Source organism: Carcharodon carcharias, chromosome 15 (assembly GCF_017639515.1).
Source record: "Carcharodon carcharias isolate sCarCar2 chromosome 15, sCarCar2.pri, whole genome shotgun sequence".
In the NCBI taxonomy this organism is placed as follows: Eukaryota; Metazoa; Chordata; class Chondrichthyes; order Lamniformes; family Lamnidae; genus Carcharodon; species Carcharodon carcharias.
In genome coordinates this window covers 28,338,053-28,357,758 of record NC_054481.1, presented here as the reverse complement: position 1 = coordinate 28,357,758, position 19,706 = coordinate 28,338,053, and the positions used below count along the sequence as shown (strand labels likewise).

Genomic DNA, 19,706 nt, shown 5'->3' with positions numbered 1-19,706 from the left:
GCACTGGTAACTCTGGATTAACTAAACTTGTCTAAACTTATCATATGACCACATCGACCAGAGTGGAGTTGGACCACACAAGACCTCAAAATCATGGGCAATGCTCCAGCTTTTTATACGGTCAGGCCATTGGAAGGTGTGAACAGAATGAATAAAAAAAATTTTCTGCTTTATTGCTTTACGTTTTCATTTGGCATTTGAATCTGTAGTTTTTGACATAGACCTCGTTTGAACATATATCAGGTTACATTGAGATGTAGCCTATTGGCTATCACAAAGTTCCTCTTAACACAACTTTGTGGGCAGAACCCCTCGGATTCGACTCAACAGATTCACTGTAAGTTGTCCTTTCATTCTCCCTATGGCCACCTTGCTATTCCACAGGATCACAGTATTAATGGTCTGGCTACTAACTTCCATTCGAAAGTACAGTGTCCTTTAAACTTGTGATCTCAGGTTGGGCACTGTAATTAGTGGGATTGCTGTTATGGAAACTGGATAACTAGGCACATATGGGACAGGAGATGTTAGCACCTTGGGAGATGTCCTCAAATTAACATTGGAAAAAAATTGGGATAAAGTTCAGACGGATTACTTCAACCCGCAGAAAACATTCGACTAAAAATTAAATATAAATTCTGCTTCCAACCACTGAAAGCCATCTGCCCGATTCAATAAATGCTCTTGTTTCTATCCCAGTGCATAGATGGAGCTCTGTGCAGCTCAACAGCCCAACATTTCCTTTCAATAGGGGAAGAGCAGAAATGGTGACTGTAACTTCAGTATTGTGGTGAAAATGATAAGTGTTATTCTGTCATAAAAAAAGCTAAATATAGTCAGCCTACTGGCAACGTGGGTAAGCACGAAGTACGGGACCATTGGGATTGATTCAGCATTAGTAACAGTGTCCTGCGGTTGAAGAAAGAAAAATAATTGGAAGTCTTGCACTTACACTGGGCCTTGTCACATCTTTATGCTGTTTGGTATGAAACAATTCTGCTTGGAATAGTTTAAATAAAAAAACTGACGAAAGCACAACTATTGGTGATATTGAATAAAGAAGTGAAATAATACACCAGCCTGCCTTGCTTCAAAGAATCAGGAACAGAGAAAATGGAAGAAAATGAAGAAGAGGGTGGAGAAGGGAGATTTGGAACAATAACCAACTATTATGATGACTGCTTTATAGTAATGGAGACTGGAATATAGATCATTATGATTGTTGCCGGTAAAATTTAAGCTTTTTAAATTTAAATTATTAAAAACTACTATTGTTAGTGGGCAAATAGCAGCCTGTATCCTTTGCTCTGTTACACTGTACATTCAATGTTCCCATCACTTACACAGTTTTGGGTTGAAATAGTTGTGGACATTTAACAGAATTAATGCAGATTAATGTGTGCGAATCAGATTGCACCACTGAGTCCATCATTTGTGTATAGCACTAACTTCATCTGACAGCTTCTTATTATATTTCCCTCTGTGCTATTGCATGATACAGAAAATCATTATTCAAGGAACCCAGTAACTTGCTTCCTACATACAATTTTTTAAAAATTATTTTAATTTCTAAATGATTATGACCACTAGCTGAGTGTAGGTGTTGTAAATAGGAAGAATAGAGAATTTTAGCCAGGAAATGTGTTCAAAGTCTATTTCAGAATGACATTTTAGCAATTTTGGAATTGCCTGAACACTTTGAAGGTGACAGCTTTCACGCTACAAGAAACACTCAGTACATAAATGATGGAGACACAACGTGAATCTCATGAGTGTGATTTAAGACTTAATGTCCTAGTTAGATTAGTGGCACTTCACTTGTTACTAAGGTCACAAAAGGTAGGATGGAGAAGGATTTTACTTAAATTACTTATGGGCTGTGGCATTTTGCTTCATCAACAATTCACTGGTTTACACAATGGAAATTTTTGCCAAGAAAGAATCAGGAACCTTCCCCAAGCATCTTATAGCACCATAATACACAGTTGACCATCTGGCTTATTCTTTTTAATTCAAAGGATGGGATTGTCCCCTTTCGCAACACTCTGAGCTATGGAGCTGCCTACCTACTTTCACAGCAAAAAGCTTGAGGTATTTTTATTTGCTCTGAGGATGTGGGCGATGGTGCCAAGGCGTTATTGATTGTATGTTCCTATTTGCTCAGAGAAAGCGATGGACCTTCTCCTTGAACTGTTACAGACCTTACTGTAGAAGATGCTCCCACAGTGCCATTAGATAACCAATTCCAGGATTTTTGTGCAACAACGATAAAGGAACGTCCGAGTCAGGATGGTGCATGATCTGGAGTGGAACTTGGGAGTGACGATGTTCCCATCACGTAGCTGCTTTATTCTTCTCTGTTGTAGAGACTGCAGGGAGAGTGAGGTGCTGTTGAAGTGAACTTGGTGAGTTGCTTCATTTCATCCTGTAGATCCTATATCTGGCAGCTGTGTGCGTCTGTGTTGGAGGGGGTGGATATTTATCCAGGGATGGGGTAAGGGGATGGCAACAAGCAATTTGCTCTGTTCTGAATGCAGAAGCTCCTTGTGCATTACAGTCCTGGTTTGAGAGGCTAGCAGGGCCACGAGGAGAGCCAATTGTCACAGCTTCTCCAGTCTGTGTCGTGTTCTTGTAGTCATATTTTTGATAAGGCTGGTCCAGTTAAGCTTCTGGTCAATGATTGCTCCACTGTTGTCAATATTAGAGGAACCAAGAAAAATGGTGCCATTGAAGGTCAGGGAAGGTGGTTCAGCACTGCCTTTTGAAGATGGTCATTGCTTGGCACCTATGGGGTGTAAATGTTACCTGTCACTTAACAGCCCAAGCCAGGTCTGACAGGAAAGGCTGCTATATTATTGGAATAGCTGTGATTGGAATTGAACACAGTAAATTCAGCAAGTTGACCTTATAATGGAGATAAAGCCATCAACAAAGTAGCTGAAGGTAGTTGGGTTGTACCTTCTTGTGCTGTCCTGGGGCTGTGATGAGCGCTCTCCAACAATCACAAGCATCTTCCTTGATGCCAGCCATATCAAAGCAATTGTACTTCCAAGTCACCTTTTGTAGAACAAGGATCATTCACTGCTTCATCCTTGTGGCAGATAAAGTAGTGACCATCACCAACATGTGCTTGTAGCTGTCAAGCTCTGTCAATCGCCATCACCACCACCACATGCCATCGTCATGTCCTATACCACTGTCAATCGCCACTGTCACCATTGTTAATTAATCCAATTTCATTGTACTTTACTCACTGAAGTATTTGCTTAATATGCAAAATTTGAATGGGCTAATTTTGTTCCACTGGGAATTCAGAATTATCTAAAGATGTATCATTTGTTACTTAAATCTACTGGTAAGGTGAATAGAATTTATTCTACATCATAAACCTAGTTGATTACAGGAACAAAATAACAAATACATTAAAGGTCATTATATAATTTCTAAACGAAAGAGACTGGAAACCAACCAAAAAATTGACACCCAGGAAAGTTTTGGTAAGAGGTATATGACACAGGAACAAGAGGCCATTCAGCCCCTTCAAGCCTGTTCTGTCATTTAATTACATCACAGCTAACCTATACTTCAACCCCATTTACCTGGATTTGTTTAATGTTCCTGTCAGGCAGCCCTGGTTGATTCTATGTTTACAATTAACTCTAGACAGCGTCATGTGTTGATTAAGTCAGAAGCATAAAGCCCTCTTACCTGAGAAAAGAGAAGGTAGCCATATTCATCACACGGTAACATATCATCCACCAGCACTGTTATCCAGGTCCCATCCTTGCACAGTCGTACCTGGTAGGCTCCTTCGTGGCAGATAGTCCGGGTGATCATGACCCTCTCCACCAGCTCAGGCCGCTCAGCAAGCACAGCAAGTGCACTGAGAAACCTGGTACAGAGTGTAAAAGGTCACAAAACTAAACAGCAGCATTTTATACATCTCAACGTCAGAACAAACACGCACTAGAAAGGGGATGATCCACAAAACTGAGGTAGATTAAATAAAAGCTTTTGCAGGTTAGGCAGCTTCAGAAAGTAAGTGATTGGTCAAAATCAAAACAATGGCTCTTCTGATCTAAAACCTTCCACTTTATTCAATTTTCTTTTTCTTTAAATTCCCAACATTTGCAGTTTTTATTTTAAAAATAAATGTGCCAATCCTCCCTCCCTTTTTACAATGTAACACCAAATGAGTTGATTTTGAAAACGGTTGATGAAAGTTTTCTTCTGAGAGGAGAGGTAACCTGCCTCCAATGGCATTCTTTATTCTTCAGCCAACGTTTTGGGGCTGCCAGGTAGTGGCCTGGGAAATACCCAGCCTCCACCTGCCCCAACCCACCACCCCCACATCACCACCCATAGTCCAGGCAGCACAGTTGAAATGGGGAGCAAGTGACATGGGTGGGGTAATCCTGGGCACCATCCTATACGGTACTCAATCTAACAGATGACAATGGAAATGTTTATTTGCAGGCGGTATTAGCTCAGACATGGATTAATTTGCCAGATTGTACAGTGTCTGCTTCATAGCAGCAACAGGACAAAGCTAAGACTTTGCTTGTTGCAGTATTCCCATTATCAGGCTTCTCCTGTGTTACCATGTGACTAAAAGGAAAGCAAAGTTGAACATTAGAATTGGGAAAGTTTCTTACGCTTTACTTTTGCTTCCCAATTCTCACTAACACAGTGCTGGGTGGTATAAGCAGCACAGGACCACAGGAGGCAGATCAAAACTCAATACAATCTGGGTTGGGCAGGAAGTACTGACATTGTTTGTAGTGACTGTATTGCAGAAAAAAAATTAAAAATATTGCAAACTATCTCTGACGTTTGTGCTGCAGAGCAAGTTCAGAAGGAATACTCAACCACCAATCTCTCAAACAGCAGGCATGGAAATTCTGCAGAAACTGTGAGATCCTACCCCAACCTACTCTAAATACAGGATGTGCACCTTGGTACATACCAGCAATTCCCCAGCAGCCCCTGAGAGATGTCAGATGGACGTGGGGTCCTGAAGATGGACCATTTGACATTCCGATCTTTGAAACTGTTGCAGCTGATTTCATGAGGCCGCAGCCACTGCTTTACCCTCTGTTGTACACTGTCACCCTCCGGGAAACCAACAGATTGCGGGCCTGGGGGAAAGCTGTCATCCACAAAATTCACATTGTTCTGAGAGAGAAAATTTGACTTCTTTTAGGAAGCAGGATAAAAATACATGGCACAAAATATTATACTGTATACAATTCCCCCAGCTCAACTCAGCATCAGAGTATTTTTCATGCCATCAACAGAACATAGGATTTCCTATTGTCCACAAGCCCATCAGACAGTGAACTCCCTATCCCCGCCAGGCCACCACAAGGGGGAACCAGATGGAGGTGTGGATGGCCCCAGAGTGAGGTCAGACCGAGAATCGCCGCTTTGGGCAGCATGATACATTTCTTAATGGCTCTTTAAAAGCTACCTCTCTGACCAAGCTTTTGATCGCCTGCCCTAATATTTCCTTATGTGGCTCAGTATCAAAATAATTTCTGATTACCCACCTGTGAAGTGCCTTGGGACATTTTATTAAATTAAAGGTGCTATATAAATGCAGGTTTTTTTTTAAGATTACTTTTAACTGAGAACATGAGCTGAGCAACATATCTGCTTCTCTCATGTTACTTTTGGGCTGTAACAAAATCTGTTGATCTTAATCCTGCACATTTTAAAAAATCATGCTTTGCTTTCTGATAGATTTGTAAGTCGCACATGACCAATTATTAACATCAAGGTGCTTGTCAAGTATAAAGCAAAACAGATCATATTTGACATACCACTTAATATTCAATTGTAAAAACATTTTAGAACTCATTCATTTGCTGTTGCTGTACTCAGGTGGGGCAGAGAGCAACAAGGAATTGAAACGGATAAGTACCATAAGAGAGTCAGTCTCAAAAAAAAAATCACAGTTTAAGGATTTACTAGGAATTGAAATGTAGATTTTTTTAAATTAAAAAATAACCATTAAACTTATCAAATTTTATGAATTTGATCTGAGGATTATTGATCAATGCATGCCATGGGACAGCTCTGATTTTACTTCAGTAGGAGGCACTAATGTGCCATACAGAAGGAGAACAAGACTGTAACTCATTTGAAACCCATTCGCTCACAGAGTTAAAATCACACCCACAGGATCAGGATCCAGAACCCCAAATGGCCACAGTGCAAGTTTGCTATGTTACCTGGGTGAGAGGGCAGGGAATTATTGAGTGAGTCAGTTCCTGTCTCTCCTAACATCCTAACACAGCACTACTGGGTGCAAGTTACTCAGTTGCAGTTTTCACAGGTGACTGCGTGGCGTTGGGTGTAGAGTGTAGGGTCAGGGTACTGAGTAAAGGGTGACTTCAGCAAGAAAGGAGCTTAAAAATACACAAAAGAAGTGTCACAAATTTTCTTCCTCTCACTCCTGAGCACAAGAACGGGTTGGGCTACAGGTCCCATGGATCTCAGGTTACTCTCCACGGGCCTTGGGTACAGTCCCCATAACTTTGGGAAACAAACCCAATCAATCCGACATCCTGCTCATTTCCTGCCACCATCTCCTTCAGGTTTATCTTTAAACCCTGTTAAATGCTGTTACTGATTACTTCAGTAATGACCCTTCGTGTAGAAAAAAATTTCTCATTTATACATCTAATACTAATCACAACCTTATGTCCCTAACTTATATTTCTAAGTTTATTTGCACAACTACAAAAATTAAGTAAGACTTTTTTACCAATGAAACGGTGCGAGCCCAAAGCAAGTATGAAGGGAGAAGTATAATTGAGCAACATTAGCTAGGTTGTGGGAAGAGTCACACCATGATACCAGAAGGGGAAAAAAACTTTGATGACCATCCAGTTACCCTGTCTGGAAAGTGAATATCACAGGGCCACATTCATTCAGCACCTTCTCTCTGCCTCCTATTCCTTAGCCAATTTCATAAGCATGTTCCTACCTTCCCTTTAATGCGCTTCTACTTTCCAAATATATTATGAGGTACAGCAAGTAATTAAGAAGGCTAATAGAATGCTATCCTTTATTACGAGAGGGATTGAACATAAAATTAAGATCTTATGCATCAGTTAAACAGGGCATTGGTGAGACCGCACCTCAAATACTGTGTGCAGTTTTGGTCTCCTTATTTAAGGAAGGATGTTAATGCATTGGAGATGGTTCAAAGGAGGTTTACTAGATTGATACCTGGAATGAGTGGGTTGTCTTATGATGAAAGGTTGGACAGACTGGGCTTGTTTCCACTGGAGTTTAGAAAAGTGAGGGGTGATTTGATTGAAGCATACAAGACCTTGACAAGGTGGACATTGAAAGGACATTTCCTCTTGTGGGTGAGTCCAGAACTGGGGGGCATCGTTTTAGGGGTCGCCCTTTTAAGACAGAGATGAGGAGAAATTTTTTTTCTGAGGGGTGTGTGACTTTAATATTCTCTGCCTCAGAAGCTGTGGAGGCGGGGTTATTGAATATTTTTAAGGCAGAGGTAGATAGATTCTTGTTAGGCAAGAGAATCAAAGATTATTGGGGTTAGATGGGAATGTGGAAATTGAAACACGAGAAGGTCAGCCATGATCTTATGAATGGCGAAGCAAGCTCGAGGTGCCAAATGGTCAACTCCTGTTCCTATTTCTTATGTACATTATCAAATGCACTTTGAAAGTCCATATATACACCATCTACTAAACTACCTTCATCTGTGAATTGTTTGATAAAGAAAATTTGGCTAAAAAGAAAAATGGCTGGAAACCTGAAATAAAAACAGAAAATGCTGAAAATACTCAGAAGGTCAGGCAGCATGAGTGAAGAGAAATGCAGTTAACATTTCAGAACTGTTCTGATGAAAGGTAATCAAACCTGAAATATTAACTCTCTTTCTCTCTCCCCAGATGCTGCCAGACCTGCTCAGTACTTCCAGCATTTTGTATTTTTTTATATAGAGATAAAACTTAGCTTTAACAAATCTACACTGATTGTTCTTATTAACTCAAGCTTCTTCATGTGAGAATTAATTTTGTCTTTGACATGGTCTCTAGTAATTTTCCCAACATAGATGTCAAACCTGGTAGCTACAGACCAATCAGTCTATTACCCTCCTCTTTTTTGGGTACTTGCAATTCTCAGTCCTCTGGCACGCCCATGTCCAAGGATGTTTGTAAGATTGTGGTCAGACATTCTGCTATCTTACACCGTAGCTATCCTCAGCAACCTAGAATGCATCCCATCTGGACCAGGTGGCTTGCTGACTTTGAGTGATGCCAACCCTTTTACTACTTCTTTTCTATTTTAATCCAATCTAATATCTCTGCCCCTCCTCCTTTACTCTGACATTAACTTCATCCTCGCTTGTGAAGGCAGACTCAAAGTATTCATTCAGTGTCTCAGCCATGTCCTCTACCTCCACAAGATGATTTCCTTTTTGTCTCTTACGAACTGTACCATTCCTTTAACTATTCCTTGACTTTTTAATATGTTTCTAAAAGATTTTTTGGTTCCATTTTATATTAGCTGCTAATCTTGACATACTCTCTCTTTTTATTCTTTGTGTTCTATTCCAATTTTCCTCTTCACACTCTGTATTCTGCCTGGATTTTTATTGTATTCTGTACCTGACATTTGTCATAAATTATCTTTTCCTGTTTTATTTTAACCTCTATTTCCTTTTACTATCCAGGCTATGGATGTCCCATCTTGCTTCCTTATGGGCATATGCTTGGTTTGTACTTGAACTATTTCTGCCTTTAAGTTCTATGTTGCTCAATTGTTTTCCTGGCACAGTCCACTGTGCTAGATCCTTCTTCAAATCACTGAAAATGGTTCTGTTCCAGCTGGGTATTTTAACCTTTCATTTTTCTTTGTCCTTTTCCATAACTATTTTATACAAAATACGTTATGATCACTATTAGGCACTTCAAGGCCTAACCATTTTCAGCTGCTTCATCAATGACCTTGAGTCATTCATAAGGTCAGAAGTCAGGATGCTCGCTGAAGATTGAAGTGTTCTTCTGTCTGCAACTCCTCAGATAATGAAGCAGTCCATACCTGCATGCAAGCAAGACAAAGCTTGGGCTCAGTGGCAAGTAACATCCACGCCTCACAAGTGTCAGGCAATGACTATGTCCAACAAGAGAGAATCTTAACCAACTCCTCTTGACATTCAACAGCATTACCGTCACCGAATTCCCTACTGACAACATCCTGGAGGTCACCATTGACCAGAAACTTAACTGGACCAGGCATTTAAATGCTGTGAATACAGTGCAGGTCACTGGCTGATCTACAAGGCACAAGTCAGAAGTGTGATGGAATACTGTTCGCTTGCCTGGAAGAGAGCAGCTCCAACAACACTCAAGAAGTTTGACATCATCCCAGACAAAGCAGCTCACTTGATTGGCAATCCATCCACCAATGTAAGCATTCACTTCCTTGACCACCAGTGCACAGTTTGCAACATCTACAAGATGCACTGCAGCAATTCGCCAACCCTCCTTTGACAGCAACTTCTAAACTCGCGATCTCTATTGTCAAGGCAAGGGCAGCAGGCACATGGGAACACGAAGTTCTGCTCCAAGTCACACATCATCTTGACATGAAACTATATCACTGATCCTTTACTATTGTTGGGTCAAAATCCTAGAACTCCCTCCAAAACAGTACTGTGGAAACATCTACACCAAGGGGACTGCAGCAGTTCAAGAAGACAGCTCACCATTACCGGTCAGCAATGCTCACATCCTTTTAATGAATAAAGAAACCTGTTTTCTCACTGCAACACACTCCACTTTTTCCCTACTCAATCTCCAGAACTAGATTTAGCACTGCCTCATTCCTCATTGGGCTGGAAATACACAGAAGAAGAAGGTCCTCCTTTGCTAATTTTTGGGATTCTTCACTTGCTTTAACCTTTACTGTGTTTCCACCACCATCTGCCTGCTGGTCTATGTTAGAGTAAAAGGCCCCCACGATCACTGGGCAAGAGAGGGAGAGGTTCCTCATCAGCCAGGTGATGGAAACAAAGTTGGAGCCTCTACCACAGGCTTGTCCAACATGTGGCCTGCGAGCCAGATTGTGGCTCTTGAAGCATATGTGGCCCCTGGAGCCACTGTTCAAAATGAAAGCAAAACGATTAAGTGAAATTGAAGATTTTTGCAAGGGGCTGTTCCTCCAATCACAATCGTTCCTCTCTCATATTTGCTGCTGATAGGCTCACTAGTGACCCACTTTTTGCCGCTCCCCTCGGCGCACATCTGTGTTCGAGTGCCCTTAGGCCTCAGGCCACACTCCAGGTCATTCATCCACTTCTCCAAGTGAGGGAAAGTGAGGGTGAGATAGAGGGTGTGTGAGGGTGGGGGGTGGAAGGGGGAGGCATCATGGGTGGGTGGATGAGAAAGAGAGAGACAGAGCGAGAGAGAGAAACAGTGAGAGAGCCAGAGGGAGAGGGAGAGTGCAAGGGAGAGCACTAGAGTGAGAGATATGTGCGCGAGAGAGAGCACGCGTAAGAGATAAGTGCACGAGAGAGATAAGTGCGCGAGAGATTGCGCGCGCGAGAGATAAGTGTGCAAGAGATAAGTGCACGAGAGTGCGCGCATGTGATAAGTGCGTGAGACAGCGTGCGCGCGAGAGATAAGTGTGCGAGAGAGAGCGTGCGTGAGAGTTAAGTGCACAAGAGAGAGAGAGTGCGCACGAGAGATAAGTGCATGAGAGAGCGTGCATGTGAGAGAGCGCGCGTGGGAGAGAGAAGTGCATGAGAGAGAGAGTGCATGCACGAGAGATAAGTGCGTAAGAGACAGCGCGCGCATGAGAGATAAGTGTGCGAGAGAGAGCGCACATGAGATAAGTGTGCGAGAGAGAGCGCGTGTGAGATAAATGCGCAAGATAAGTGCGCGAGAGATAAGTGCGCGAGAGATAAGTGCGCGAGAGATAAGTGCGCGAGAGATAAGTGCGCGAGAGAGCCGCCTAAGAGATAAGTGTGCGAAAGAGAGAGAGCGCGGGAGAGACCGCGCGAGGAGGAGAGAGCGCGCGAGGGGGAGAGAGCGCGCGAGGGGGAGAGAGCACGCGAGGGGGAGAGAGCGCGCGAGGGGGAGAGAGCGCGTGAGGGGGAGAGAGCGCGCGAGGGGGAGAGAGCGCGTGAGGGGGAGAGAGCGCGCGAGGGGGAGCACGGGAGCTCGGGCGTGGGAGAGACCGAGAGCGAGAGCTCGCGCACGGGAGAGAGAAAGCGCGCACGTGCGGGTGAGTACGAGGGGGAGAGAGAGCACATGCACGAGAGAACGCGCTCACACGTGGGCGAGAACGAGAGATGGAGAGGGGGAAGGGGGGAGAGCTTGCGCACGGGTGAGAACAAGAGAGAGAATGTATATGTGTGGGAGAGAGCGAGAGAGAGCATGCACGAGAGTGCGTTTGTGAGTGCGCGTGAGAGACAGCGTGCGAGAGACAGCGCGCACGAGAGAGACAGAGCACGTGGGAGAGAGACAGAGCACGTGGGAGAGAGAACGTGCGCACGCACGAGAGAGAGCGAGCACGCGAGAGAGAGGGCACGCGTGAGAGAGAGGGCACGTGTGAGAGAGAGGGCACGCATGAGAGGGCATGCGTGAGAGAAAGGGCATGCATGAGAGACAGGGAGAGCGCGTGAGAGGGAGAGCGCCGTAAGAGAGAGAGAGAGCACGTGTGAGGGAGTGTGTGAGATAAAGGAGGAGGGGAGCGTGTGTGAGGGGGTGCATGTGTGTGTGTGTGAGAGAGAGGGAGAGAGAGTATGTGTGAGAAAGGGAGAGAGTGTGTGTGTGAGCACATGTGTGTGGGGCTCACCCAGGGTCACATGTTTCTCATTCACCCTCACACCTACATACTAGCATATATTCTCACCCACTCTCTCAGTGGGTCGGGGTGAGTGAGCGATCACCGAGACTTGGGAGAGAGCTGGACACACACACAACCACCCTTTCGCACTCTAATGGTCATCTTTATTAATTACCCTTCGTTTAATTATTCATTTATTTCTTTGACATTGCTTTATTTTTGCTCAGCAAGTTATTTCTTTTGCTCGTAGCTCTTTTTTTTGAAATTCCTGTTTAATGTTGTGCCGAACCATATATTGCTGCAATTTGTTCATTGGCCCCTTATGTGAGAAAAAAAATGGAAATGTGGCCCCCCACATGAAAAGGTTGGACAAGCCTGTTCTACCATCTCTGTCCATAGCTCTAGACTACAACATGCATATAAAAGTGCATGTTGCTACAGCAGCTCAGTCTCTGAGTGATCTATAACACACCACAACCACTATTACTGTGCTTCATTTTTGCACGCTCTTAAATGTGTTTAGAGAATTGATCCTCTATTCCCCTCTCACTATTTGGGGCCTACAGTAAACACCCAGCAATGTAACAACTCCTTTTCTGTTCATTAACTCTAACCAAATAAATTCAGTCTTTGAATCCTCTAGTACATTATCGCCCTGTAGAACTGTATTATATTTGATTAATACTACCATCTCCTCCTGAATACATTGTAGACAAGAATGTTTAGCTCCCACGATTCAGGTCTTTATTATAGTCACCATGTCATTAGTCTATGTGGCAACGTGTCTGTAGTTTGTCAATCTTATTTGTAAGGCTCTTCACAGTAACACACAAGCATTCCAACATAATGCTAAATGGCTTTGCATTTCCTCCATTTACTTCCTGCCCTTATTAAATTACTATTTGATCTTCTGCAGTCCCTCCTAGTTTTCTATGCACTTTGTCTCTCCTGTCTGCTAATGTGTCCTGGTGTTTCTATCATACCAAGTTATTTTAAATCATCCCCATAGCCTAGTTAATCTTCCCATAAGGACACTGCCCCAGCTCTGCTCAGGTGCAACCCATCTGGCTCACCTCTGCAGGAGGCAACCCTCCTGCCCCAGAATTTCACCAGCTGCCATGGTGGGATCTGAGCCCATGTCCCCAGAGCATTAGCCTAGATTACTGGGCCAGGGACATTACCACAGAGCCACCATTGGATAATTCTTTCAAAGAGCTGGTACAGGCACGATGGACCGAATGGCTTCCTTCTGTCCTGTATGGTTCTATGAAGTTTCAATCCTCACCCCACATGCGATATCATAATAGGGAGGAGACCTGAAATTTGAGACATCTGACTTTTTGAACCCTGTTCATCATACATTTTTTCTGACTAAATTTTAGGGACATGAGCATACCCAATATGATTACGGACCTCTTGTTTTGGAGTCCCTTACAAGTGTAAACATTTTCTTTACATCTATCCTATCAAATCCTTTCATAACCTTATAGACCTCAATCAGCTACCTCCCCAGCCCTCCCTTTTCTAGAGAACAGAGCCCTAGAATGTCACATGACTGTGATGCCCAAACAGTCGAACAGCCTCTGCCAGCACTCATAGCTGGGTCTATACTGGAATTATGGTCACTAGACTCAGGTACCAGAGGTTTGTGGATGCCCTTGGATCCTGCACCCCAGCAAGGAGTCAGCACTTTCTGCAGGGGGATTGAAGGAAATCACTCCAGCAACAAGGCCTCAATACATGTACTGTACACGAGTCACATGCACACAGGCTGCAAGCTGTAAAAATGGGCACAAAGACACATCAGATTTTATGATAATCAACTTCACAGAGGTTAGATGCACTTCAATCAGGCATCATAAATGTATAGAAGGTTACCTCAACATCTCAACACAACTATTACATTTACAACCACTTTTTACTCGCCATGTGATTGCACATTTAATTGTTGCTGGCACTGCCTTGTGAAATCACTCACATCAATGTCTATAAAGACCAAGAGCAATTACGAGAAGATACAATAGACCCGAGGTGAGAAACAATTCATTACAAAACATAATGTACATGCACTGCTGAGTAGCGCTAAGCAGATTCTATCACAAAGGATTCAAGGGATATTTGTGTAATTAGTGTGCAGGAGGATTTCTCAATGAAGAATCAGTAACACCTTGAGTGAATGTGCTAGGGATTTGGGTCTGTGGAACAGTCAATTATGATAAAGACGACTGAAGTGATAAGATTTTGTTTAACATATTTTCCCAGCTGCACTTTGATAATTTACATAAATTTCTTTACAACTAACGAGGAGAGGACTGAATCCTCCTTAGGCCAAATAGAAAAGATTTTACTTCCTGCAAAATCAGAGTGAATTAACATTGCTTTCTGATAATTGTTCCCTTCATCACATGAACATCACCGCTGGGACTCTGAGAATACATCCAATTCCAATAAATCAGTCCACTCAATGGATAAACCTCACCCAAACTCTTATCACATATCACAAGTTGCATAAAACTCCTGATTCCAGCACAGCACAAAATCCTGATCCAAACACAACAAGCTCCCAAGATATCAGCTTCTGGTACACTCTGCACATCTAGTGAGGGGGTGCCGAGGAAACTCTGTCTCAATTCCGATTGAGTTGTTGAATGCTGCAAGGATGTGAAGGATTAACTGCATCTATAAAAAGCCTTATTCAAGCTTAACCTTCCTCAGCAAAGGAGCTCTGTGTTTAGTAAGTTACAGTGGTTTAGGGTGCCCTGTACTAAGAAATTCCATGCCCTGTAATTGGTGGTATATTTCTCTATATTTTTTAAGTCACCAAAAAGCTACTGTTCTGACAGCTGGTACAGTACAGTGAATTCTGATGAGGAATGCAGAGTCCAGTCCAACAGAGGGTGCTGTCTGTCTTGTACAAGAAATCACAATGAGACGAGTTATTGAGATCAATGGTAGAGAGAGGGTGAGTACTGCAGACTGATTCAGTTTACAAAGGAAGATATTCAGTTATGGGGCCTCTTTGTTTTCGTTTACTGGGCAATATAATTGTAGGTATGGGCAATTTGCATAGAATTCTCCTCAACTTTCCATCAAGTGGAGAAATTTTCTCTGCATCTACCCTATCAAATCCTTTCATAATCTTATATGCCTCTATCAGGTCATACCTTAGCCTTAATATAAAAACAAAAAAACTGCGGACGCTGGAAATCCAAAACAAAAACAGAATTACCTGGAAAAACTCAGCAGGTCTGGCAGCATCGGCGGAGAAGAAAAAAGTTGACGTTTCAAGTCCTCATGAGTCATGAGGACTCGAAACATCAACTCATACCTTAGCCTTCTCTTTTCTAGAGAAGAACCGCCCCAGAATGTCACACCTGGCTGTGAAGGCCAAACTGTCGAACAGTCTGCCAACACTCACTGCTGGATCTACACATGAATAATGGACACCAGGCTGCCTGCTGATATTGGTGATCCTACACCCCAGGAGGGGATAGAAGGAAGTCACTGAACCACCAATGCACATAACAGCATACGAATCACATGCACACAGGTTGCAAGCTGTAAAAAAAAATGCTCAAAAAGATGCATCAGATTTTATGATGATCAGCTTCATAGAGGTTTGATGCACTTCAATCAAGCATCACAAATGTACAGCTAAGATTACCCCAACATCCCAACACAAGTATTACATTTACAACCATTTTCTATTAGCCATGTGATTGCACATTTAAACATTACTGAAGCTGTCTTGCAAAATCACTCACATCAATGTCTACAAAGATCTAGAGCAGTTACAGGAGGTTTTCCTGGATTGCTGCTGACAGGGTAGCCTCAAAACCCAGGAAGTGCAAGACTACCATTTAGGGTCAGGAGTCTACTCAGCTGAAAACAGCTGACCTTTAACTATTTGGTCCTTTTTGGCCCTGGCACATGGGCTTTGTGGTCAGAAGTGGGAAGTGTTTAAAACCTGTGACCACGATTCACCAGGAACAGCCACTCAAATGAAATTTTCCAGTTACCTTTACTGACAGGTTACGTTGGAGTGAATCTGAGCAGTTCTAAATCAATACTCATGTTTCTGGAGGCCCTTAATCAAATAGCAAGTCGATGAAGTCCCAACAACCTGACCCAGTAACAGCAATTAAAAGCTTCAGAATGAGGCGATACCAGTCAGAGCCATCTTCATCATACAAATTCATTAAAAAAATTAAAAACACCGAGTACATTTCCATCTGCTGTGACTTGCACCAAAACTCACCAGAGAAAAGTTTTGTTATATGGGGGTGGGAAGAAAGGTATTGAGGGGAATACTGAAGGTTCAGTGCTTGTCCACACCCTCACCCCTTCCTATCTTTGTAACTTCCTTCAGCCCCACAATCCTTTGAGGTATTAGCACTCCTCCAACTCTAGTCTCTTGCACATCGCTGATTTGAATTACTCCTCTGTTGTCAGCCGTGCCTTCAGTTTCCCTGACTCTAAGCTCTGGATTCACTCCCTAAATCTCTCCACCTCTCTCCTCCATTAAGATACTCCTTAAAACCCATCTCTGACTGAAGCTTTGGTTATCTTCCCTAATACCTCCTTATGTGGCTCAATGTCATATTTTGTTGGATAACACTCCTGCGAAGCGCCTTAGAGTTTTAAAAAACATTTAAAGGTGCTATACAATGCAAGTTGTTGTTATGTCTCTGCTGCTTGTTTATCTAAATGGATTCTGAAACTAGCTAGAGAACTTTGTCAAGTTTGTAATTGATACTGAAATAGCTAGTTCTGTAAAACCTAAGGTTGCAAAAGATTCTCAGGAGAGTTTGGATCATTTATCCAAATCAACAGACAGATGGCAGAAGAGATTTAATACCGACAAAAGTGCAAAGCATCATATGATGGAGGAAATATCTGCACATGAACATAAATAAATATAGTAGAATTACCACAGAGACACTCAAAGAGAGCTAGAAGATATAAGGGACCAATTGCTGTCAATGTCGAGATAGCAGGGTGAGCTAATTTTTAAAAGTTAACAGAACAATGTAGTACAAATCAAGTGAAGTTATATAATGCATTAGTCAGAATACATGTAATGTATTGTATATAACTGATGAGTTATGGGCATTGTGATCATGCTCTCAGGGCCAGTGGGATGGGCAATGAGGGCAGTCTTGTCAGCATCACCCACATCCTGAGAACATGGTTACAGGGTGAGCAGGGAAAACAAAAGGAGCATTTCTCAGTGAAGGGGAACTGATCTGGGAATTAGATCTAAATTAAACGTCAATTCCATCTGCCAATGAAAGAATATAGGAAATACTATTTTTCCTTAGTTCTGTTGAAGAGTCATATGGACTCAAAACATTAACTGTGTTCCTCTTCGCAGATGCTGTCAGACCTGCTGAGTTTTTCCAGGTATTTTTGTTTTTGTTTTGGATTTCCAGCATCCGCAGTTTTTTGCTTTTATATTACAATTAAAAGGAACCTTGTTTGCGCATATAAGGAAAGAACTAACATTTACAAACCTTTCACACCCCTTTGTAATGAATGAATTGTTTCTTCAGTGCAGGAACTATTATTTTGTAAGCAAGCAGAGCAAAGTATCACAAACAACAATGAGATACATCACCATTTTATTTGCTTTGGTAGTATTGTTTTCAAGATTAACTTTGGCTGAGACTTTGAAGAGCACCATGGAATCTCTTACATCCACTGAGGGCCTTGATTTAACACCTCATCTGAAAGTCAGATGAGTTCCTGAATTGCTTTCTAAAGGGCCAAAAGAAAAAATTAAATCAAGATCAGATCAGAAAGGAAAGTATTTCATGATAGCAATTATCTGGAATAATCTGACACATAGGACAGCAGGGATATGCTGGACTGGAATTTCTGCTGGTTCTCCAAAAATGAAGATAAAAGTAAGTGTAAGGTATTTAGAGGTATTTAAACCGACTATAAAGCTGGGACGATATTGTGTGAACAATAGCCATTTCTCTTTCACAACTTTTTAATGTCCCAACACTAAGAGTCTCCTTTGGAGGAGTGAAGGACTTAGCCTCTATTCGTCTTTAACAACAAAGTGGTCAAGATTGGACTTGCGCTCAGGGAGGGGCAAGTGGACTCATGGGAGGGATGATCGGACTTGTGGAGAGAACAATAGCGCTCACAGAGAAGTCAAACACTATGAAAATTTGGTGTTTGCTACTAAAATTTAAGATATAATTTAAGAAGATGGCTCATTGGATGGTAGCCAGGTCCCTTCCCTTACTTCTAGTATCCAACCTCTCGCTCCTCTTCACGTGCTTTCCCGTCTCTCTCTCTCTATGAATCTCTCTATTAATTTACTAATACTACTCTAGCTAGCACTCCTCCTGTTTTTCCTTCCTTGTTCTGTCTAACCTGCAAAAACACATTGCTCATTGGCCTGCAAACTGAATGTTTTGGAGTTAATACTCGCTGCACTTTTCTAACGTTTTTCCAGGAGCTCAGAAGTACAGACTTTGCTGTAAGGCCTGCAGATTTAAAAAACATGCTTTGTGTTAAATAACATATTTATCTGGTCTTCTCTTTTACTGGATGCTTTGTGATGTCCTGCCTTTATCAACTAAAGCTTTCACATGGCTGTTTTCAATTTAAGAACAAATTGGAGCTGGGACTGCAGCAGTTAATGAGCTGCCAATATTTGTAAAACCTTCACACAATCCCACAAAAGAGGCCAATTTACCAAGCATCACACTTTGGGTTTTAAATATCCAAAGTTGCAGCTTTGTGCAAATTAAGCAATGATGCAGAGTGCTTTCAGAATGTGTTTCTTCAGTCTGACTTTAGACAGGCCTCATTTGAAACAAATTCAAATGCGTATGTTCAGCACTCTCTCTAAACTGAAGCCTCACATAATCCTGAATGTTAGAAAAGGAGATTAACTTGACGTTTTCATATTTCATCAACTGTTTATCAGATATCAGCTTGGGAGAAAACAGAAGAAAAGGGCAACTATGCTCAGAAAGCCAACCTGTTAGCATCAGGAAATTGATTTGAGATGGAGAGAGGATTGTTGCTATATGCCCCAACTCCAATATGGCCAGATCCAAACCATCCCATCCTTAAGTTTAGTATTAGCTTACTAACCTCACTTGATGTCCAAGTAGGTACTGTCATGCCTCGTAAAGGCATATCATATGGATAACTTTACACATGGACTGAGCTCATATGGAAGCTTTTACAACTGTCTTTTATTTGTTTAAAATGAACACTGATAAACTGTTAAGAAAGCTGTCAAGGGGTCAGGTGACCTTTGCTTCTTCAATACAGGCCATCAAGCTTCTGGAAATTTCTGAACTGAATAACCATGGATGGGGAGCTCCCCCTGGAATGGACATACAAACGTTATCTGTGGAATTCATACCTGCCATTGTTAGAAGTTTACTCAAAACAGAGTCAATGGACTCCTAGGCTCTATGTCTCCAGGTCTGCAGTTCAACAAAGGAAAGATGATGAGACCACCATCAGTTAAGTGTGAAAGACCACCATCTATCCTATTGTATATCAATGGCTTTGTAGCTTTAAGGCGTTCAAGGGCCCAAAGGCCATTGACTACATGACCGGATCTGGCTTCTGATACCAAGATCCTTTATTATCCCAAGACCCAGAAGAGACCTGGACAGACTGGAGAAGAACACCAACAAGATAAAAGTTGCAGAGATAGGCTATGCCATTTTTGACTTTTAAGAACCATCAGTTGTCAGCCTGTCTGAGAACCAGACTCTGAAACTAAGTGCAAGTCATCAAGCAGTCATTACTTAACCTGTTCCAGTTTCAAAGTTCACCAACCACCTAGATATTTGATTACAAGAAACCTCACAACCTGCTGTGAACCTCTCGCT

General features: G+C 42.3%; 1 protein-coding gene across 7 annotated transcripts in view; it reads right to left on the bottom strand.

Moving 5' to 3' along the window:
- capn15 (calpain 15) overlaps positions 1 to 19,706 on the bottom strand; it is a 305,123-nt gene that overhangs the window by 19,425 nt on the left and 265,992 nt on the right. For all 7 annotated transcript variants that reach the window (XM_041206519.1, XM_041206518.1, XM_041206515.1 and 4 more), the window contains 2 exons: positions 4,967 to 5,175; positions 3,709 to 3,892 (listed from right to left, as the gene is read on the bottom strand). In XM_041206519.1, the coding sequence (XP_041062453.1) occupies positions 3,709 to 3,892; positions 4,967 to 5,175 (393 nt within the window). The remainder of the gene's footprint in view (positions 1 to 3,708; positions 3,893 to 4,966; positions 5,176 to 19,706) is intronic.